The sequence below is a fragment of the Mobula hypostoma genome, chromosome 2 (assembly GCF_963921235.1).
Source record: "Mobula hypostoma chromosome 2, sMobHyp1.1, whole genome shotgun sequence".
Lineage (NCBI taxonomy): Eukaryota > Metazoa > Chordata > Chondrichthyes > Myliobatiformes > Myliobatidae > Mobula > Mobula hypostoma.
The window spans coordinates 211,335,213-211,359,361 of record NC_086098.1 but is presented as its reverse complement, the minus strand read 5'-3'; the positions used below and the strand labels follow the sequence as shown (position 1 = coordinate 211,359,361).

The 24,149-nt window shown below is 38.2% G+C and overlaps 1 protein-coding gene across 2 annotated transcripts in view; it reads left to right on the top strand.

Moving 5' to 3' along the window:
• The first annotated feature begins 327 nt into the window (after nucleotides 1–327).
• sall4 (spalt-like transcription factor 4) overlaps nucleotides 328–24,149 on the top strand; it is a 51,306-nt gene continuing 27,484 nt past the window's right edge. Inside the window, exon 1 of one of the 2 annotated variants that reach the window (XM_063041482.1) lies at nucleotides 328–430. In XM_063041482.1, the coding sequence (XP_062897552.1) occupies nucleotides 364–430 (67 nt within the window). In that variant the 5' untranslated portion in view covers nucleotides 328–363. Of the gene's footprint in view, nucleotides 431–8,340; nucleotides 8,456–24,149 lie in introns of those variants that run through there. The other variant, XM_063041483.1, reaches the window with a different exon arrangement.

Sequence of the window (24,149 nt, the reverse complement as noted above, 5' to 3'; positions counted from 1 at the left end):
TCTGCAATAAAAATTAAAGTCAAGATAAGGTAAGTAAGTGTTTTACTCTGCCATTAATGTAATTCTAGCAGTTATGCAATTACTAATTTGAGGAGGAGCGAGAGGCAGCTGCGCTCACCCAGCACTACAGTCCCCAGAGTGCACTGCCCCGGGCGCGTGCGCGATTGCGCGCTCCCTTTTAATTTGAATAATCTGAGAGCCCTTGGATCCAAGCCAATCAGCTGTCAGGAGCCTATGATAAATCGCAATGCATTATTGATAATCATAATTACCATGACACATGCGCACTCCACTTAATGGAGCAATTTGGCAACTCCAAGAATTTGTTTGATTTTTTTTGTATTTGTTACTGATGCATCTACCATGTCGCGTCGCAAGCAGGCGAAACCCCAGCACATCAACTCGGATGAACAGCTAATAGTTGGAAACGGTGAGTGCATGGTGGGGGGTGCAAATAAGAGACCTTCCACTTCATATTTCATAGTTTATTTGATTAATCAACAGATTATAAAGGGAAAAAAAGAGAAATCGTGTGTATGTTTTCTCATTCATGGGAGTGCGGGTCCGCTCCGCGTTCGCTCAGATCCTAATGTCCCTTTGAACTGGTTATCAGATGTGAAAGCAGCAAATATCAAAAGCATCGGATTAATTTCTTAGGTTTATCTCTCATGGGCAACTCTGGGATGAAATTGAGTGAGATGGGAAATAAAAAGTTTATGAATTCCGTTTCAAAGGCTGAAGTTAAGATGAAGAGGGGAGCGAGAGAGAGAGAGAGAGAGGGAGGAAGGTAAAAATGACCATTGCTTGTGCCCTTGCCATGGCCGGAGGGAGCAGGACCCGGGCTCTGACCACTGACCGATTGAAAACTCCTCGAATAAAATTCGACTAACACCCCACTCCGTCTGTGTACATAAATGAGATTGAACTCCGTTTTCTCTGTGTGTGATCGCTGGGATTAGTTTTACTGTAAAAGGATTATTTTTGGGGGTGTTTGACCCAATTATTGGTCGAGTCTGGTGCGCACGCTTAGCGTGACTCACTCCTATTGATCGAGGTAGGTATAAATAGTTACAACATGTAACACAAAGAAGATCCTATCTTATCTTGTCACAATTATGTTTCAAATTTCATTTTCCTCTCTCTCTTTATCTCCCTCTTATTTATGTAGTAATTTAGGCTTCCTGTGCCTGGCGACCAGTTGATGTTGAAACTTGTTCAAAGGAAAAGGTTAACACGATTGTACTCTTCAAATGTTTGCAATAAAAGTTGGAAATAGCTGTGTTTCGTTTGAAAAATAGTGTTTCGCAAACTTAAAAAAAACTTTCTTGCTTCCCTGATTCACTCTGGTACTCTTCAGCATTTCGTTGCATTTCATACCAAAGGTGGCTGTAGCTTTGTATGTTTGTGTATGTGTGTGCGCGCTGAGGGATAGGGCGAGATCGCGATCACCCTGGACTCCGAGCCGTGACCTACAGCCATCTTTGATTTCCGACTTCCTACAGCCACTCAATGGACGCATTTGTTCTATTTTAAAAAATGTCACAGAAGTTGCAGTTGAAATTGCAATGGATGTCCAGGTTAAAAGTTAACCGTTAAAAAAATGAGACCTGCGCTACCTCCAGTCTGGCTACCAATCTGGATTTACATGGTGCGATATTTAAACTTTAATTCGTAACACTGTAAGACCTTTTTTTTAAGATGCTCACAGCAAAGTGACCGATTCTAGTGGATCGGTGTGAAATCAGCCTGAATTAATATCAAAAATTATTCCAAAAGCGCACACGCACTACTTTATTGTATACACTTCCCATAGCTAAGTGTGGGTGGCGGTTCTTGCGCCTTTTATCGCTCATACAAGTTTTAATCTTTATAAATTAGTATTTTCAGAATTGTAACTGCAGATTGTTTTAAAATGCGTTGCATTATAAATGATTGATGGGGGTCTAATTTGGAGCACGTGGAGCACTTTTGCATTCGTACATATCCTAGCATTAAACCCTCAGCCACGTTTACTGTTAATTATCTCAATGGCAGGACTCTTGGTGGTGAAGTGTTGTATCCATAATATTTTTTTCCCAAAAGCTTTTGCACAAGGAATATTTTTCCTGACAAATTCATCAGCTGTAAAATATTGCCACATTTGCCCCTATTTTCCCTCTGTAAAGGGGTTTATTTATATCTCTCTAATGTAATACAGCTGGAGCCCATTAGTATTGCAGTTAATTGCTGTTGTGAGCAAGAGCCAAGGATGGCCAGACTCACTAACACACTTTTTAATCAGTTTGCTTGTAAAAGTAAATTGTAACTTGCACAACAGTTGCTGGTAGTAGAACTCTTTCTTCTGGTTCTCCTCCTCCCCCTCCAAACATTTGTTATTGTCCAAATGCTTAACTATCCCGTGGCCCACCCATTGTTTGCAGTGGCAAATCCCTTAAAGAAGCATTTTGAATGTTAATGTGCTCTGAAGAACCATTCTGTAACTTCTCCATTGCTTTGCATCTTATGTTCAGGTGGGGGGATGGAAGGTGTGTGTGTGTGTGTGTGTTATACATACAAACACAAAAAAAACTTGCAAACCTCTTGGACCTCTCTGTCACAAAGAAGCTTAACTGCACACTAGCTTTAAAAACAGGAGTCGCGTCCCTTCTCCCACTATATAGAAGGGGCAGCATTGGTGTGCACAATGCTTTGAGGGGGAGAGGGATATTGTTAAGGAAGTGGGAGCCTTGTATGAGTTGTGGTTTAAGGGTCATTCCTTTCAGTCTTGTTGTTTGTATACTCAGCCCCACCACCTCACACATACGTGTACAAAATTAGATTTTTTAAAATCAAATACAACTTTATTTGGAGACCATGTTAAATGCACGATTAAAATGTTTTTCTCCAGTTTGTAATTATAATTTCTTTATGGATGTGAGGGTAAAGCTATCACTTGTAAGTTCATTGACAGAATTTAATGCTGTCTTATCCACACCTTTACAGAATGTGATCATTTGTTCAATAAACTTAAAACATAAATGGAGCAAGACTGTTAATAATGTATTACAACTTTGCTTCTGTTTGGTATACTAATTATTATTTGTTAACTGTCAAGGATGAAAATGAAAAGTTAAAAACCAATCTAGGTAACAGTGTAGATGTCTAATGTGAGATTAGCAGCATAACATGAAATATAGCATCTTCTGTTCTGTCAGTTTTGACAGCATCTGAATGCTGCATTGGATTATCTGCTTTTGAAAGTGTTAAGTTTTCTGGAGTTGTGCTTAATGAATCTTCAGCTACTTTTTAGATGTCAGTCCCATTTATGTTCTTGATATGTGCTTGGCATACACTACACATGGAATTCATTGTTTAACTTTGGAAGACTTGAGTATAAATAAAGCATATGTGTCTGATGAATATTGATTTGAGCTAGTCTGTAGTAATGCACAAATACTACATTACAAGCCAAAAGTATGAATTTTGTCCATTTATTTTCTTAATGTGGTACATTTGTGAATTGTTTTCTAATTTACAAAATGTTAATCATTGCCATTGTAATAAGTACTTTAAAGCTGCTTCGTTATCCTTTCGAAGAAAGTGCATCAGTTGAGGTGAATGCAGTAGCTACACTATTTTTAAAAAATGTGACAATATTTGTATTATTGGGAAATTAAAGGAGGGCCCATATGAAGCATGTTTTTGTGTTTTTAAGTAACATTGTTCTATGCAGGATGAAGTGGGGGGAGGAGGTAAACAAACATTCAGACTAGGGAGGCAGTATTTTTCAGTGGGTTGAATGTGTGAGATTTTAAAGATAAATTTCTTTCAAATGAGTATTTGCTAGAATCACTTAAAGGTTATTAATCAATTGTGTGTAAGCTTGATTAAATTTTGTAATTCACTTATTCAAGGGAATATTTGTGCTACCACATGCAACTGTGTGGGGAAGAGAAAATCCTGCCCTGTAACTAACTTTTCAGTAGTGGATCATTATTAAAGCTGTTTGTTTTATTTAGTTCATTGTGGTGTGTGTGTTTTAAACAAATATAATTTGGAACAAAAGCTATTGTCCAACACATCAAACCTCATGTCTCTCAGAAATTTTGTTAGATCAGTTGTTACAGTTGAATGTGCAAATACTAGAATAAATGGATTTGTGTTGAAATATCTCTAATATTTATGGTACTGTTTGAAAATTTGAGGTGTGTAAGGTCACACACTAATCTGCTCACAATAGGAAGGGGATTTTTTTTTCTATATTTCTATGCTTCTTAGCACAAAATGCTATGCTTTTTGTACATCACACATCTATTTATACCCAGTATGCATTTGTTTCTGAAATTTCTTAGCAATTTCTAGTGAATTTGTCAATTTAAAAAAAATAAGACCTTGCTGCCTTTAGCATAAATATTTATGCACAAGACATAAATATTTTTATGACCAATTTAACATTTGGTCCTAGTATAGTTGAGGCGGTGGTAGGTTTTTGGGAAACACTTTAAGGATGGTTTTAAAATATTGTGGCGAGCTATTTATTTCCTTTTTAGGAGGTACAGTATATTGTAAGCATGGCATCTTTTTATTCCTTTTAATATGTACTGAAAATTTGCACAGGCAGGAATACTTATTGATGATCACTTTTTGTTATTGAGTTTCTTTTTTTGTGTGTGGTTTCTCTAGATTTGTATTTATAATCAATACACCCAGGAAACCAGTGCTGTAGTGTATCTCTTCTCTCACCTGGAGAGTAATTAACGGTTCGAGTTACCAGGATGCATAGTAACTTTGTCCTATTTTAATTTTATGATGTAAGATTTAGCTTCTAGCTGTATCAACATTAAAGAAGTCTTCATGCCAGAGGATTACTGGAAATGTGAACAAATAGGAAAAGCATTGCTGACTTTGTTCAGAATCATATGGGGAGTAATTGACTTTGCTGACTTGGGAACAAATGAAGTCGGTTGCCAAAAATACAAAACACAACACTGATACTTTTTACCCCTTCAAACCTAAATATGGGAATATTTACAAATTCTCTCTCAGCTGCATAATAGGATTAGAAGATGCAAAGACCATAGAAGCTTGACTTTTGTAGACTTTCTAAATATGGTGGCATGTTATCATTCTGTCAAATGAACTGATCTAGATTATTCCATTTTTACCTTGCTCTGTGAAATGTTAAGTATTATACTGGATTGAAAGTTGTTGCTATTGATACAATTTCTGACTTCTGAGTGGAGTTATAATATTTGTTGATTGTAGTTAATTCAACCTGGGGTGTTCTCTATCTAGCCAACCATCTTGTAATAAAAAGATTCTTGCAAACATAAAATCTAAACCTTTTCCTGAAAGATTGGAGGTTGTGAGACTTCCAACTATCTAAAAGATTTGCATTTTAGTTCAGGTTTAATGTCATGTTGTCTTGAATCTAAAATAAATTGTGTTCAAAAACAGTGGGCTGTGAAACATCTATGGGTGTGTGGGAAGGGAAAAAAAAAGGCAAAAGGTTTTGGTATCAACATGCATTTTAAAAATAAATTGACCCAAATGTATTGCTGATCCTTTGCTTTCATTCAAGGCTGAACTGGCTGGCAGTACATTTGAAGAACAGATAAATTTTCTCCATTTTCCATTCTGGAAATTTTTAGTTATAAAAAAGGGACGTCAGTGATCTGTATGAGTCAGCTCATGGATCTCTGAAGAAGAATGGGTTGCTGCAGTTATTAAAGGCCTGTAGTTATGCTTGTTCATGTCTTTTTTTTGATGTGTGGCATGAGTGATCTTTAAACTCCAAACCAATCCCAATAGCTTCCTATGTATATTGCAACCCCAAATTGCCATGGAGATGTACACACAGAATGGTCTATAAAACGAATTGGTCAATGCAGAGCCTATAAATTGTTACAACTGACAATTCCCAAAAGAGTGTGCAAAAGATTTCCTTTCAAAGGATATGTGTAGTTTGTATTTTAATATTGTCTGCATATGGAAGGAGAATTAGTATTCAGCTGTTGCCACAAAAACGAGTAGTTGTAGTTTGATAGGCCTGTTTTCCGCTGAAGCGGAATAGTAGGCAAATCTTGTGCATGCCTTTGTTTTCCTTTCAATGACATACAGTACAGCAGATTTCTGCAAGAGCACCAACATCTTCAAGAAACTGCTGATGTAACCTTTGCCTCCTTCGGCCCGCTGGGCGGCAAGTTGATGTCAAGCTAACAATTAGGGCTCCCAAGCAATTGACCTTGGCAGCAGGGTTTTGCGTTGTTTAGTTTACTGTTAACACCATGGTAGTGTTAAGCATGACTATGAATAGGCTGTTTACCAACTAAAGCTTATTGATGGATGTACATTTATATTAGACGTGGTTACCAGGAGCATCCAATTTTAGTTTCTCTTCGTTAATCTTTTGTGGGTAGTACTTTTCCTTATTAAGAACAAAAATTGGAGATGGGACTGGGTTTCATTGTTTTCAATTCCCTTTTTCAAAAGTGTTCTGCCAAGTTGTTCAGTATCTATCAGACATTTTTTTTTAAAAGGGAAATTGGTTCTCTTAATTATTTAAAAATTAACTTGAGCCACATTTTGAAGTAAGTTTCTCCAAAGGGAGGGTTCCAAATTGTTTTGAACTTAAAAGTAACTGATTGCCTTGTGTTGAATAACTGTACGCAACAGTTGACCTTCAAGATTTTCTGCAACTTGAAATATTTTGGGTAAAACATTAAAATGTTGACATTTTAATTGATAAATCCTAACTTAATTCCTAAAGAGTAATGTTTTAAAATGCATGTTTTTGTGTACTTTTGTGACTTTCTGTACAGTTGATAATATTTTTGTGGCATTATAGAAATTGCATTGTAGTAACTGTGGCTTGTCATTGGTTTTATTTGAATCAAATAATTCACAGCCACTCTTAATGAATTGTGCATCTTTTTTCATTTGGATAAGAGCTATGCCTATACAACAGTAGCAACCCCACATAAACTAGCTAGGTTCACTCTCAAACCTGACTGGTGGAGAGGCTGTTTCTCTCCTGCCAGTCATAGCCATGATAGATTTTACTTTGTTTGCCTCTCACTGTGAGGCCCATGCATCAGGAGCTGGCAGAACTAGCTGACTGACAATACAAAAACAACCTTAACACAATACATGCTATGTTTCATCAGCTGCACTATACTGACCAGAAAGTCCCAAGCTTGACTCTTGGTCAGTGCTGTTATCAGTGCTATATTAAAGGCACTAAAATTGTAGGGCTTTTTTTTGCCTGGTGTTTTTCATAAGTTTTTCTCTAAAAATGGATGGATACTCATCTTGTGGAGAAATGGCCTGTGACCCTCCCTCTCTTCACCCACTCCCGTATGAATAATATTATATTTGAATAAAGTAGAAGACTAGACTCCACTAGCAGCTATGGACCATCTCTGCTGGAGTAACTTCAACAGAGAAGGTAAGCAAATCCAAAATGTTCAGCAAAACCTTGCTACCAAAATCCAAACTTGTTAGTCCTGTTCATCCATCACTCTGATCTCTATCAAGCTGTTGCCAGCAAGGGAATTGTTTATTTTTAATTTTTGGCTTTACTTTAAAATCTTTTACAGCCCCACAACCCCTGATATCACACAGATTCTAACATCTTGTACCATACCTTTCCACCATTGACAGCTGTGTCTTTAGCTCTGAGGGCACTTATGTACTGGAATGCAACATCTCGTTGCCTCCATTTAAGGAGGGTTTTTAAACTTCTGCCCGTGTTTGTGACCATCTGTCCTGTCTTTTCATGGAATGATATCAACATTTTCCCCCCCATGTAATGTGCTTTGGAACATATTAACAGCATTAAGGCTGTTAATGATTGTCATTGCTGTTTGTTAATTTACCTTGCGTTCCTCTGCTCAAATTTTTGAGATCAAAGTAATGGTTGCAGAAGGGAAGTACTTCTAGTTTTGGCACAGGAGCAGAAAGTATAACCAGGAGAGTATCCTCCCCAAATATGCAACATGTTGCAGTACAAGGAGCTTCCAGTTTCCACACAGCCATGCATGTGAAGATTTCATGAGGAATAGTCTATATTGTCGTCCTACTGCAGCTAGAAGCTAAATCGAGATGTCATCTAGTGCCATTGAGATGTTGAATTAAAAATAAGTGCAATTTGTTATAAAAGTGTATCAGTTTTATTTTTTAATTTTGTGGTCTTATTCATACTTCTGGACACTTCAGTGCTGTTTGCTTGACTTGGGTGCCCTCCTGTGTTAATCTTAATAGTTGCAGTTATTGTGCAAGTCATGTACAAGTAGAACAGATGTTTACTGGAGAGCTTTTTCAGCATTCTCCAACCCAGCAGGTGATCTAGTCCCTGTTTGAGATTAACTTTGCTTTTCAGCTGCGTACTTCTGTGTCTTAATCTTTTAATTTTGCTTTTTTAAGTTAACAGTGTTCTAAATGTTAGCACGTCTTGCACTGATTGAATAAATGGAATGTAAGTGAAAATTTACTTCGATTTTTTTTTAGGGAGTTTTTTATCGACATTGTGAAACTTAAAGCTTCTAGACAAATAATGCATTGGTCTGATTTGGGCACTGGAGCTAAATGTTTATCTTATATGCTATTTATACAATGGCCATGGCTTTTTCAACTGTGATATGTATTTTCTATATTAATTTATCTTTTTTAAAAAGAGAATAAGTACTTAAAAAGCTGAAAGGGAGTTGCATGACTATGGAAGAGAAGTTGAATATAAGTCTGTTGAATCATGTCATTATTTGCCTGATGTAAAAATAATATAGATTATATGACAGCTATCATAAACATAAACTAGTCTAAACTGGGGAAGATGGTGACAAAGTCTCACATGGGGAGTGGGGGGGTGGGGGGCTGGCAATTCCATCCGGAATTTGATTTTTGACTTTGGCATTATTTTGATTCCATGAGATTTAATTGAAGGACCTTTTTTTCCAACCATAGTGTTTTCAGAAATACTGTTTACATGCTACTAAATAAGCAATTAGAAATGCTTGAGGAATTGATGCTTTTCTTAATAATTTAAGAGTTTGAATGTTATCAAGGTTCTGTGCTGCTGTATATGAAATGTTTATCTTCCTCCAGCCTTGCAAATAAATTTTCCCTAGAGTGCTCTGTTTCCACATGAAGTGTAGGTGCATGGTATTTAAACTGTTAATTTGAACAACTTTTTAATTGTTCTGTTGGTTGACTAAGTATAATGCTGCCCTTATCTTCGCATCGGCTGGGTTGAAATCAGTTAGTGCTTTTTGTCTTAATACCATTTGGCAGCACTTGGATCTCAAATCCCTGCTGAGTTTGGTGCATTCCCAACATTTATTGGATTACAGGATGCTTGGAGATTACATTCTTGAAATTCTAGGATCTAGATAAAAGAATGAAGTGGGAACAATGAAGTTTTCTTTTGAATGTCTTTTTGATTTGTAGTTCTCCACCCTCTGTGTCCTGATTAAACAATGATGTTAGGCAGAGATAATACATACTGGATTTTTAATTGTTAAACTGTAGTTGTGTTATTTTGCTTGTTATTGGAAAGCTGCACTATTGCTTAATTGTTTAAAGCCAGGCAGGCTTGCATTTCTGAAAGCAACCTGTATTATTAGAGGCTGTTTGGCCTCTCCGTAAAGTAGAGCATGAAACACTAGTCAGTGCTATGCTGTGTCTGCTACTCTCATCCATAAAAAGAAAAACATTATTTATGATGGCAACAAGTGTTCTCTGCTTCTGGTTTACTTGAAGCCATTTGGTTGTCTAATTGTAATTGCAAGTAAAGTTTAAGCTTGAGATAACTGCAAAGTAAGCTTGCTTGGCAATTGCTTAAGCAGAATGAAGGTAGCGTATGCTTTACAGCACCAGCGATTAGTGTTCAATTCCCGCTGCTGCATGTGAGGAGTTTGAACATTCTCCCCGCGGTGGCGCAGGTTTCTTCTAGGTGCTCCGTTTTCCTGCCATGGTACAAGGACTTGCGTGTTAGGATCACTAAACTATGGGCATGCAATGTCGATGCTGGAAGCATTGTGAAACTTGCAGGTTGCTTCCAGCACATCCTCGGATTGTGTTGGTCGTTGATGCAAGTGATGCATTTTGCTGTACGTTTCATAAAGGTAATCTTGTAGATAATCATTGTAGATATGGATACTGAGCAAAATATTAAATTTGTCAGAATCATGCGTAAAATATCTGCATATGTATTTTCAATAATCAGATAATGGAATTTCAAAGGTTTTGGATCATGTTTTACTGTACTTGCTCAATTTGTCATCATGAAATACAGCTTTGTAAACTCCAGGTTTTAATTGCTTCAGTATTTGATGCATCTTGTAAATGAGATTTCGATTGAGAAACCTGTTGTTGTTCACCATGTACTTTACTGTAAAAGACCACAGTATTTGTTCTACTTAAACTGTTTCCAAATCAATGAACTGCTTTAATTTATTTGACCTTATCTAAGAAATCAGAGCTAACAAGGATGTGAACAGCAGCCTCTAGTGAGGGCAAGAACACTGATTACAATCTGTACAGGAAATTCAGAGAGCCTCACTAATGAGACAAAGACAACTGTTTCTTAGGCTTTTAACTTGCTTATGGAGTTCAGCTGCTTTCCTTTTGGCTCTGTTTGTAAGTGTATATATTGGGAACTAAGGACTTGAATAGGGTATCTTGTTACAAGAGGTTAACAGGAAGTGGGTTTTACTGGTCAGTTTTAGTGTTGTGCATGAGTGAAGTGAACAGCTATGTGCTAACTGCTATTGAATGGTACAGTTTTGCAGAATGGGTCGGCACTTAGGGTGGGGAAGGAGTGCTGTTAGTGCCATGTGACTGGAATATCTCTCGCATGTCTAAATGGCATGTTTCTCGTTTAAATATAGCTAGAAAATTTGTTTAATACATTTCCATTCTGGCAATTGTATGGCTATTATCTGTACAATGTCTGTGACTTTATTTTGGAGAAGTCTTGTAAAATTATTCTCTCTTGCTTCCTTGTTATGGTGTGTTAATTTTTCTGGTCGCTATTGAGGGCATTGCTGCATTCAGTTCCAGAAGTTCTCTGGTACTAGCATAGGTGTCTTTTGGTCAAGATGGTAAATATTTTAAAAATGAATGCAAAAAGCAGGAGAGTAGTTTGACTTTCTGCTCATACTATGTCAATGTATGTGCATGTCCATGGCAATTTATTTAGCATCAGTGGGCAGTGATGATGCTTGATTATGGTTTTCCTTTCACTAGGATGAGGCAAAGAAACTAAAGTTAATGTTATCATTTACTTAACAGAAAGCAGTGGATAACTTCAAGCCATCTTGTGTCATTTAATGTAATCACTGAGCCTGCACAAGGTTATGGATATTGTAACTCTTGTTGAAAATAAACCTTTGTATTCTACAGCAGTATGGCTGGCATGACATGGAATTAATAGAGTTAAACAAGCGCATTTAATCGTGAGTGGTTCAGATATGTTTTTGCAAAGTTGATGCAGTGTCAGCAGTTCTAAGAAAAATAATTGCACTTTATTGTGCCTTTAACAATGTTAGGATGTCCTAAGGGTAGTTTTGAAATGGAGTCTACTGTTGTGGTCTGTAAAGATCAAGACTTAATCCGTGACCAGGTGTAATTGAATGTGCCTGCTAATATGCAAGTTGCAATAGCAGAGCTTTGGGAGCTCTGTACTTTAAAGTTAAATTGCAGAAATTGGTGATTTTTACATTTGGAGCAAAGAATATTGAGAGTGAATTTAACATTAAAGCTCATACGGTAGATGGTTCAGACTTTGAGAAAGATTGAAAAATATTGAACAGTAGATGCAACGGGGAAGCAGGGTAATTTTTTTTACTCAAGTTCTCTGCCAGTGAAGGTGATAGAAACCAAATCAATCAATAGCTTCCGAATAAATTGGGCAATGGAGAGAGAGCAGGGCAATGTGAAGGGTAAGATTACTGCATTATAACTGGCATAGACTCAGAATCATTATGGCAGAGGTGTAGTTTCTCAGAAATTCAAAATCTGTCGAATATTTTGCTTACTGCTCTCTTAGCAAAAATAGTGGCTGATTCACTTAGCTAATTGCCTCACTATTGCTTATGATCTTACTTTGTTTAAAATTATTTCATTAGAATAGTGACTGCACTTTGGCACTTTCGAAGGGCCTGGGGTTAGTTTGGAAGAATTTCTTAAAACAAAACAGAAGTTAGGAGGGAAAATATTTTCAAAGGCAGAGAAAAAGGTGAGGGCTTAAGGACAAAAGAGATGTGGGGTGGGGGGGAGAGATTAAGCATGAACAGAGGCATGCCATTTTTTTGTGCCTACTGCACCATTCCGTGAGGTCATGGCTGATCTGGGTCACAAACTCCATAACCCTCCTTCTCCCCCCCCCCTCCATATCAAATAAAATCTTATAATTGCTGTTTTGAATATACTGAGGAAGTTGGATTCTGCAAACACAAAAAAAATCTGTAGATGCTGGAAATCCAAAGCAATACACACGAAATGCTGGAGGAACTCAGCAGGTCAGGCATCATCTATGAAAAAGAGTAACAGGTCGAAGTTGGATTCCATAGCCCTTTGCAATATATTCCAATAATTCATTGCACTCCATGAGAAGGAACAACTTCTCAGCTCTGTTCTGAATGGCTGCCCACCATTATTTTGAGAGATTAATCACTGGACCTCCCAGCCTTGGAGATATGAAACATCTACCCTGTCAATTTGATTTAAGAATTATGAAAATCCAGATTTGACAAAGGGCCTTGGACTTGAAATTTTCTTTTTCACAGATGCTGCCTGACCCACTGAGTGTTTCAAGCTTTTCTGTTTTTGCTTTAACGATTTTCTCTCACACTACTTGTTTTTCTAAACTCCTAGAGCTTATGGGCCTAGCCTGTCTCATCACTTCTCATAAAATAAATGCTAAAATGATCCAAATCTTTTAATGAACCTTTTGTACACTTCTATTGAAAATTTTCTTCCTTTGCTGGGCAGGCATTCCAGATGTGATCTCACTGGGGCTGTATATAATTGGAGCAATCTGTTTGTACTCCTGTGGTAAAGGATGACATATCATTTGCCGCCTTAATTGCTTACTGAATCTTTAGTGATTCTTGTACAAGACACCAACACAATTTGCCAACTTGTATTTTTTTTAAAGAAGTAGAATGACTAGGTTTGGTAATTGTGATTACTTGGAAGAGAACTGTAAAGCGGAAACAATCAAAGTTATTTCTTGAGGTTAAGTTGAAGGAGGTTAAAAGGTTGCACTAGTCTGTCTAGCTTGCATTGATAAGTGTTACCCGGAGAGCTCTTGCAAAATTGCAGGTGAAAATTGTAATATTTACTCCGAAAACTGAAGAAGTTTTTCAAGAAATGGAAGGATCCAAGAAAATATCCTGTCTGTGAATATACTATGAATGGTGCTTTTGCAGATACTACATGAGAGAAATTGGAGAGCTCTGCTCAATCAATGTCACTATCTATAAACAGTGAGTGGCTGAAAATCTTCCAAGCTCCGCCCATGGCACTCTCGAAATGTCTGACATGGTGTGCACTGCATTGCCTTCACAGGATTTAATTCTTTGCTGGAGAAATTTTTGGATCTCTGTTCTGATGAAAATGTTTTTATCCTAATTTTTTGATGCCAGTTTATGGTGAATCTTCAGGGGCAATGAATAATATAATCTAGTTACTGAGCATGTGAAATTCAAAGCCCCATGGCCTGGAATGGTAGTCTTCTGTTTTAACAATGGTGCAGTCACAACCTGCCAGGTTTATTTAATGCCAAGATGTGTTGTGTTTCTTGCATTGTTAAGGGTTTACTCCATAAAGATGCAATTGGGCTTTAGATCGGTGTTGGAATAATATCTTGTCACTGAACTTCATTATAAATAAAGCCAGAAAAGCTGGCAAAGGTTACTTTTGTGTTTCTTTTGTACTTTGCAGACATATAATTGGTGTTTTGTGTTATTAAGAGATTTCATGAATGTCTTTTCCAATCAGACTGGTTTGATAGAAGGTTTGAGATACAAAAACATGTTCTTGGCAAGCGGCCTTCGTGTGTAAGCAATAAAGGGCAACTCGTTGTTTTCTGTGGTCCTCAAGTAAAACTAGTAAGTCCATAATATGTTAATGGAAAAATGCATTCTTGAACTAAGATAGCTTTTATGATTTAAGGACATTTCAGCACTCATTTATATTTAAAAAAACATTTTTCAATTAAACAATGTGAACAAAGTAATTTCCTGCAAGTTGTATACAGGCTGATAAACTCTTATGTGGAAGGGAAGAGATCAAGGTTATTGTGATTTAGTAGTGAGATTGGTGGCAAACGTGTGGAGGGAAGAATTGGATACTACTGCAGTACAGTGCTCAGTGGGGTCTAAATGGGTTGGTTAATTTGATAATGAGCAATTGTTTTTATTTTCAAAAAAGAACCTTTTTTTAAACAAAATATGTAAAATAAACTTATGCACCAGGAAGCAATTATGCAGCATGGTTAGATCTTGGATCAGCAACCTACAACACTTTAATGGACGTGTGTCAGTCTTGTCTGTAATTGGCTGTACAGAGACTGATACAGTACACACACCCCATACCATTTCAAGATCCACCCACAAGCCACCCATTGAAAGGAAAGTTATTCTGTAGAGGCATTGTTGGGAACTGCTGGATACAACTCCTTGAAGGAGTAACTGATATCATCATACAGTTTACCTCTGACCAGGAAGAGTGAATACTAAGAGGCAAAGACTGTTCTTGCATGTTGCAAGTTCAAGGACCTACCTGATGCCAGTTTGAGACAGTAGGGGCCCCTCCCTCAGTGGGTAGATCTTGCATTGACAATGACTGCAATTTTTTCAAGAGCTCTTAAGGAATTGGCACCAATGGGATGGGCTGCAAGACTCTTAGAAATTACTAGCAATACCCCAGTGTTTCTCTTTTGTTGTAGGAAGCCTTGTATATGTGAACTTAAGAGATTCCAGATCAATCTGATGCCAAGAATGAGGATGTTTTTTGAGGAAGGCTAGAGAAGAATTGAATTAGTCTTCTTAGTTTAGGGGAGTAGAAAACATCTGCTCTCTGAGAGAGAAAAAAGCATGAACATTCAGGCTTTGAGAGATAAACAATGATCAGCTTTTTGTACTTCTGAATGTTCTGGCAGCCTCTTTAAAGGTTTATGACCATGTTTCTGGATTGGTTAACTGTGTTTTCTGTTCAATATTATTCATACAGTCCCTTTGTCTCATGTACATACTGTTTGTGAATGTTAACAAATTTATTTCAAATCTCGTTGTTTGAGTGTCTTGATTATTTATTGAAATAGGAAGTACACACACCATGTACTTTCAGATATTGTTTCTGGTAACATTTGAAGTAAATGGCACTTCATTTGTTTCCATGTCTCCTGTATTTGGTAATGTGGCTTAATGGGGATTACAAGTTTCTGACTGTGAGGTTAAATGTCAAAGCAAGTCCAGATGTAGTAATGCAGGAATCATTGGTTTCACCACTTTCCAAGATTCTTGCCTACTGCTTAGATAAGGGCAAAGCTTACAGAGTAAATTAGCATAATGATCAGTAGAGTAGGCCATGCAAGTTAATGGGAGAGGATAAGATGTGTTATGGGGGATATTGTAGTTGGTGTTTGGCAACAATGGACTAGGAGTTCCAAAAGGTGTATTGTATGCCTTGTACCATGTTTAAATATAGTACCATTGGAGCCAAAGACCTGCCCACAGTCCAAAGACACATCGGTTAATAGGCTAATTGGTCATTGTAAATTATCCCATGTTTAGGCTAGAGTTATATTGGGGGTTGCTTGGTGGTGTGGCTTGAAGGGTCTATTCCGTGTTGTATCTCCAAATAAATAGTAGTGATCAGTTATCTTGGATGATGTAGAAAGGAGCATGTGAAGGGAAAACTATAATGAAGTTTTTGAGGGAGCTTGAAGGTTTAGTTCAAATTAAAATGCACTAATTGCAGGGAAGTCACATTTTCTTTTTTGAGTCCAGTCTGGTAAAGTAGGAGAGTTTTCCAAATAAGTAAACCAGCCAAGGAAGAGGGTATTTTTGAAGTATTGTGTAATGAATTTGACTGATTTTTCTCTCCTTGGTCTGAAGCAAGTCGTACATCTGGATAAATTATCCACGTGTAGGGGATGTAGTGATTGTGATTAAGATAGACTTGGAAACTATTAATATGCCATCCGGTAGCTAATAGCAGACATTTAAGAAAATCATAGTACTGAGTATGCAAGTACAACTTGGAAATATTGTAAAAGAACAGGTATGATGATCAAAGTTAAGATAGTAGAAAGCTTTTATTAGAGTTAGTTAAAAGGCAAGCTGGAGAATTTTTAGAATTTGGCAAAAGATGACCAGACATTCAGTGAGGAGGAAAATAAAAAAAAGCTTTAAATTTGTATGGAAACGGTCAGCAAAAGAAGATGCAATCCATTTTTGAGGAAGATAAATTGGTAAATGAAGAATATAGATATTATGTCATTTCCCATTACTTCTATTTTTTTTTGTCCTTGCAATGAGAATTAGAAACTTGAATTTCTTATTTAGTGAGTTTCTCGTTCTTATTAAAATAACCCCAAAATGTAATGTCATTAGAAAACAAACTGATCTCAAAAATCACTCTATCATCTACCATACCTCCTGGAGTGTTTTGAGTTGAGTAGTTGCAGAGTATATTAGTTTATGATTCTCCAAAATGCCCAGGGTTTTAAAATATTCCGCATGGATTGGAAGACCAGTATAATGCTACAATTAAAGATGAGTTGGGTGGGGGGTGGAATTGGAACTATAAATCAGGCAGCCTCTTAGTTGGGGGAATTATTAAATTTTATTAACAAGGATATTGATGTAGATTTTAAAATAAATTATAAATGATACTTTTGAACATGTAAATGAGCTATGAACATGTTATTTTGATGATCAGGAGTTTGTAAATTGTGTGATTCAGATGTCACTAAAAACTCCAGAGTTCTTGGGATTGATATTATTATGGATTTTCAAATACATTTTGTTTCGCAAACAATATGGGTGTTGGCTTTAGGAGCCAGTGATGTTGGTGAATTTGGAGTTGCATGTGAGTACACTGAGCAAGGAGGACATATTTCCCTTCTTGTCACTGTGTGAACAAAATGGGATTTTGCACCAATCCCAGCAGTTTGATGATAAACAATAGGAATAAATGGGGGGGTGGGGCCTCATGGGTTGGCAGATGGTAACTACAGGGGCACTGATTATGTGTTACTTGGGCCTCTCTATTCGGAATGGCATAGAAGAAGATGTGTATTTGGCGTGCAAGGTGGTGTAGCTGGTAGGTCTGATGTCTCTCATTTCCCATGACCACAGTTTTGATCCTGACCTCTGATATTGTCTTCCTGGAGTTTTAGATGTTCTTTCTCCCTATGACCTCTTGGATTCCCCTTGGGTCCTCTGGTTTCCTTTCACATCCCAAAGATGTGCCGGTTAGTAGATTAAACTGCATTGTAGATTTTTTGCTACTAAGCGGGGGTGAGTGGTAGCGTCTAGAGAGAATTGATGAGCCTGTGGGGAGAATAAAAAAAGGATAGTTGCGAGACACCTGATGGGCCAAAGAGCCTGTTTCTATGCAGTAAGACTGACCAAAATGCATAAGAATGTAAATGGGTGAAGTGAGTAATTTAAAACATGGCTATAAAATGTAATGGCATCTTGATTATAGGGGAAAAAATATTTCTTCAAAAAGTAAGATTGTGAAATATTGATGCAGTTGGATGATCTTGTAGATGAATCAAGGTAACATGGAATATCTCTAGAAATAGGAAAAACAGTAATATTAACCTTTTTTAATTGTAATGGGATTGGAATCCAAAGGTAAAGAAGTCTTGTAGAACAGCAGTCCCCAACCACCGGGCTGCAAAGCATGTGCTACCGGGCCGTGAGAAAACGATATGAGTCAGCTGCACCTTTCCTCGTTCCCTGTCATGCACTGTTGAACTTGAACATAGGGTTGCCAACTGTTCCGTATTTGCCGGGACATCCTGTATATTGGGCTAAATTGGGTTGTCCCATACGGGACCGCCCTTGTCCCACATTTCCCCCGCTAAGGTAGAACGTTCCTATGAAACCTTCGTGCTGAAATGGCATAAAGCGAAGAAGCAATTACCATTAATTTATATGGGAAAAATTTTTGAGCGCTCCCAGACCCAAAAAATAACCTACCAAATCATACCAAATAACACATAAAACCCAAAATAACACTAACATATAGTAAAAGCAGGAATGATAGGATAAATACACAGCCTATATAAAGTAGAAATAATGTACATACAGTGTAGTCAGGAAGATTAAGCCAAAACTGGTTTGTGGGGGGAGAAAATCGGCTTGTACGTGCATGCGCACATCACATGATGCACGTCATGCATGCACAGTGCCCGTGCAAGGCTTCATGGTCATGGTAGTCTTTCCTGGGGCAAACAGAAGTGTCCCGTATTTTGTCCCTTATTTAGGAGTGAGAAAGTTGGCAACCCTAACTGTAAAAGACATGTTGAGGTGAGTTTAACCCTCCTTAAACAACCCCCCCCCCCCCCCAACCACCACCACCACCTGGTTGGCTGGTCTGCAAGAATATTGTCAATATTAAACACCAGTCCACGGTCAAAAAAGGTTGGGGACCCCTGTTGTAGAATTTGTATTGGGTATTGCTGAGACCGAATCTGTATTTGAATCTTATGTAAGAACGTATTCCTCATTTTTTTTAGGAGGAGAATGCTGGAGAACTCTGGAGTGACTGAGTTACTGTAAGAGAAGAAATTTAACCAGACCAAGTTTGTTTTTCTCCCCAAAGCAGTGATCCTTCAGTTTTATAGGCAGAGCAGCTCTCTGAGCAAATGGAAACGTTCAGTATGAGAGCTATTTGAAGCACTGTTAATCCAGTAGCTGTATTCAATCGTGCATATTGTGCTATGCATATTTGCTCACACTCACATGCAAGTTTGGACCTAAACACAGTAGATTGTATCCACTGCCTCCTTCCTTGTTTCACATCCTCTTGAAACCTCACACCTGGAGTCCTCTCTCTTGCCTTTCACTGGCTCCCTGACCTCTTTTTGCCTGCACACAGACAGCCCATCTTCTCTCTTTTCCCCCCCCCCCCCCAGCATCTCCTTACGGAGCACACCTGTCCACACTTGTAGCTGAGTTGGGATTGATGGTGTGACCTGTGGACCCTGTATTGAAGGATTTCTCCAGAGGTTACTTAATTTCATCCAGTATTTAAATAAATGGGTGATTCTGAGGGGCTTACTTCATTGGCTAGGGAGATGCGAGTTAGGGTTGAAGCCTTGAAGTGGAAGCTGGCTGTTTAGAAGATATTTATCCTTTGTTATTAATGAGCAGCTAGCATTATGTGAATCTGAAAGCTGTGGATGTGGATATGAAGTGAAATGGAGACTGTTGAAAAGGTGAACTGAGGTAAATCTGCTGTAATATGTAATAGTACAAAAGACTCCAAACAGCTGAGTGGCCTCTCCATGCTCTTTTATGGTTACTTAGCTACAGCTATTGTTCAAGTATCTTGATCTTGAAAGTGATGAGCTGTAGTGATGCATACCAATACCTGACTTGCCAAATCTCTATACACATTACCAAGCATTAAAGTGACTGTTCGGATGGATTTTCTTCGGGGGCGCATGCATCTGCCAGTGGGAATGTATGCCTCATCTCGTCCATGCTTTTGGGGGGAGGGGGAAACTCCTCCGTGAGTTGCAACTTCTAAGGCCGTGGATGTTGAGGAGACTCCCTAGCTTACTAAGTCCGTGAAGACATTTGCTGGCCACTATTCCCATGCCTGCTTGTTTTCCCCCATCACAGCTGTTTCTGTGACTCTTTCCCAGACACTTGTTTTTGTTCATTTCTGACTTGCAGACAGTTTGAGTTATAAACAGATCTCAGCAACGGGACCCTTTTGTAACCTGGGAACTGCCTGTAGTGACTGAAACTTGTCTGATTGCTTCAACTTGCTTTTGCTCACTGACATTATGCATGGAAATGAAATAAATATCTCTGTAGGTCTGAAGAGTTTGTTTGTTGTTTTGTCAACATAAAAACCAATTGCCCACCATTGAGAACATCTACCATAAACACTGCCTGGGCAGGGCGAAAAGCATTATTGCATCTCACCCTAACCATGGATTTTTTACTCTCCTCCCATCTGGTAGGCACTGCAGGAGCCTCCGCTCCTGCACCAGCAGGTATAGGAAGAGCTTCTTCCCTGAGGTTGTGACCCTGCTGAACCTCACATCACAGCGCTAAGCAGTATTGCACCCATATTGTACTGTCTCAGTACTTTCATATTTGTATGCTGTAGCACTTTTTATTCGCAGTTATTTTGTAAATAACACTTTTTTGCATTTCTGGTTAGATGCTAACTGCATTTCATTGGCTTTGTATCTGTACTCGGTACAATGACAATAAAGTTGAATCTAATCTAATAAAATGAAGCATAAATAATTCAATGTCTTGAGAGAACTGTGTAGCATTTTTTTTCAAAATTTGACAAAAAGCTGGGCTTTTGGTACTATCTATTGTGAAACATTCAACTAGTCTATCCTGCCACTTTTACATAAAGTAGGAATCCACTTGTGTATTATAGTTTTTAATTTAAAATTTTTACTACATTTTTGACGTAATTAGTTTTGAAAATATCTTGGTTGACTGGATTTGCATTTAGAATTGAAGTTGTAATACAATAGCTTTCTTCACCATTCTTTGAAAGTCATGGCTTCTCAACTTGGGGTCTACAGACTACTCAGTTAATGGTAGGTGTCCATGGCATAGACCTATTGGCATCTGGTGAACATGCACTCTGATTCATGCAAATGTGTCCATTGGAAACCGCTAGTTAAGCTTAGTTTACCACTCTTGGAAATTAATCTCTCTATTTCTCTTTTATAAATTTAAAAAAACTCATAAGGCAAACATAATAAATTTCTGTTAAATAACTGGCTTAAGCCAAGTAGGATTTAATTTTTCTAAAGGTTGACTTGGCAGATTTAATTTAAATACAGGTTGTAAATTGATTTTAATTAATGCTATTTACAACATGAAAATTTGTTGACAATGCTGAATAGTAAAGTTACTAAAAACCATAAGCCAAAGTCACACTGCTCCTCAAAGGCAGACCTTTTGTTTCCAGATATGAAGACAAAGCATTTAATATATCTTGGCCTTTTTCTGTTGCAAATGGCTGCCCGAAACAAAGTTCTCTTGAATTTCACCATTATTTGCAAATCCTGCAAATGCTACAACATGACATTTATAGGTAAAATTTATTGACTCATCAACCTGGATAGAGAAGCTATTGTTTTTTTAAGATTGAGGACACGCAGTCCTCTTTTATTGTCATTTAGTAATGCATGCATTAAGAAATGATACAATGTTCCTCCAGAATGATATCACTGGAACACAAGACAAACCGACTGAAAAACTGACAAAAACCACATAATTATAACATATAGTTACAACAGTGCAAAGCAATACTGTAATTTGATGAAGAACAGACCATGGGCACGGTAAAAAAAAAGTCTCAAAAGTCTCTCGAAAGTCCCATCATCTCATGCAGACGGTAGAAGGAAGATGAAACTCTCTTCCTGTCATGAGCTTCCAGTGCCACAAACTTGCCGATGCAGCATCCTGGAAGCACCCAACCACAGCTGACTCCTGAGTCGGTCTGAAAACTTTGAGCCTCCAACCAGCCCTCTGACACCGAGCACCATCTCTGCCAAGCGCTTCGACCCCGGCCCCGGCAATAGGCAAAGCCGAGGATTTGAGGCCGCCTTTCCGGAGATTCTCGATTGCACAGTGGCAGCGAAGCAGGCATTTCAGAAGTTTCTCCAGGTGTTGCTCCGTGCTTCTCGCGTCTGTCTCCATCAAATCAGGATTGTGCACGGCCCCTAGTTAACACATACGATTTCATTTCGGAGCGGCTGTGCACGCTGTGTCGCGTCGTCATCTTCTCCTTCCCTCAGTCTATCACACAAAACCTCTTCAGTATCATGTGACATGTTATCGCTACGTCAACTTACCATACTGCTTGAGAGTAAAATCTTTTCAATTTCTTGTACTGCATCTTGTCCTAGCGTGTTACCCACTATAATTTTACAATACTAGGTTCTCGCCAGCTGTGTGATTTTCTTTCCCCCTCTTTTCCTCCCCCCCCACCCCACTTCTGGATAATAAGTTCTGCTTCTAAATAACTTGCTTCCTGAACCCTTTTACTGACTGTGAAATCATTAACAAAAGCTTTACTCTGTTTTGAGATTCCCAATAGTCGTTTAAAATAAATAGCACTTTTATGTATCATATGGCTGTGATTTGTAGTTAAGTGTCTTTTCAATTTGGCTGGAGCCATTGCTACATTTGCAAGTGGCTTGCCACAGACTAGGCACAATGGAATAGGACAACTTGGATCACCAGTCCATGTAAAACCCAGTGATTAGTAGCTTTCGTTGTAATGATGGGCTTTTTTAATGTCTATTGTTGCACTAATGCAGTGAAATGACACAGAAGATTGTACCATCAGCCAGACATGTATGTAAAACACAGGGGTTAATAAAATATAATAAAAAGAATGGCATAATAAATAAACAAGAAAACTGCAAAAACTACGAAAACTTCACAATGTAGCTCACTTCTAATCTACACAACCGACCTTTTTGTAACATTCACAACAGCAAAGTGGCAGGCCAGCAGCTAAACTGTGGCATGTAAAAATAAATAAATAACATTCCTTTAAAATGAAAATTTCCCTCCAATTTTCTACTACACTTGCAGCTTGTAAAGGGAAGTTAGCGGAGGTATTCAGGAGGGAGAGGCTGACGTCACGGCCCAAGTTGGGTGAGTCCATTCAATGCTTGGAAAACGAGTTTCACACTCCCCATCTTGCTGTCCTTCCCTCTGTGTAATGCAGCGCTCACCATTTGTCAAGGCCCTCCCCATCTCACGTCACAAACTGGGAATAAAATAAACCAAATAATCACGGTCCCAGTGCGCACTGCCACACTGGGCTGAGAGACCGCTAACGAGATTGCTAATGGGGCTGCTCAGCAGTGCGGGCACTAGTCTCGTACATTACGTGAAGTTCAAAAAAAACTTTCGACCTCTCATGGACACCAGTTAAACCCTGCTGTAGAGAGTCTGTTCTGATTGTGTCGCATCCTTTAGAGCTAGATTGGAGTCTACCACTGATTTTTTTTTCCTCTTTCTAGTTGGTGGATGATCTGATTTGGTTAGCCCTTTGATTCACTTTCAGTTCAAGGAACCTACCTTAAATACTGTACTTCATGGATTTGGGTGTGAAATAGAATGGGGTAGTTTGTGCTGATTCAGCATGTCATCTAAAACTTTAGCACACTTCCGACAGATAAATAGTGAATAGCCTGACTGGTTGCACTATGGCCTGGTATGGAAACACCAATGCCCAGCACTGGAAAAGCCTACAGACAGGTGGTGAATACAGCCCAGTCCATCACAGGGAAAACACTCCCCACCATGAAGCACTGCCACAGGAAAGCAGCATCCATCATTACGTATCATCTCCATTCAGGCTATTATTGTTCTTCACCCATTATTCTGCTGAACCAGAGTGAATAACCCACTCACCTCAACTCTGAGCTAATTCCACAAACTATGGACTCACTTTCAAGGACTCTAGAAATCACGTTTTCAGTATTATTTGTTTATTTATTATTTTATATTTTCACAGCTTGTCTTTTGCACATTGGTTGTTTGTCAGTCTTTGTAGTTTTTCATTGATTTGTAGTATTTTGATCTACTGTGAATTCCTGCAAGGTAATAAATCTCAAGGTGGTGTATGGTGACATTATACATACTTGAAAAATAAATTTACTTTTGAATTTTGCAACCTTGGAGAAAGTGAAGAATTCCCTGTTCTGTAATTTTAAAAGGTTTGCTTGTATGGTCTTTCAATAGGATAAAGTTTCCCAAGATGATTGAAGTGTTATCAAATAAAACTTGATGCAGACCCACAAAGATGGTCAAAAACTTTGGAGGGTTTTAAGGAGCACCTTTTTAAAGGAGACCACCAGTGCTGAGGTTTGAGGAAGAAATTCTATAACTTGGGGGGCCTATTCAATTATTGAAGGGGCTGTGAAC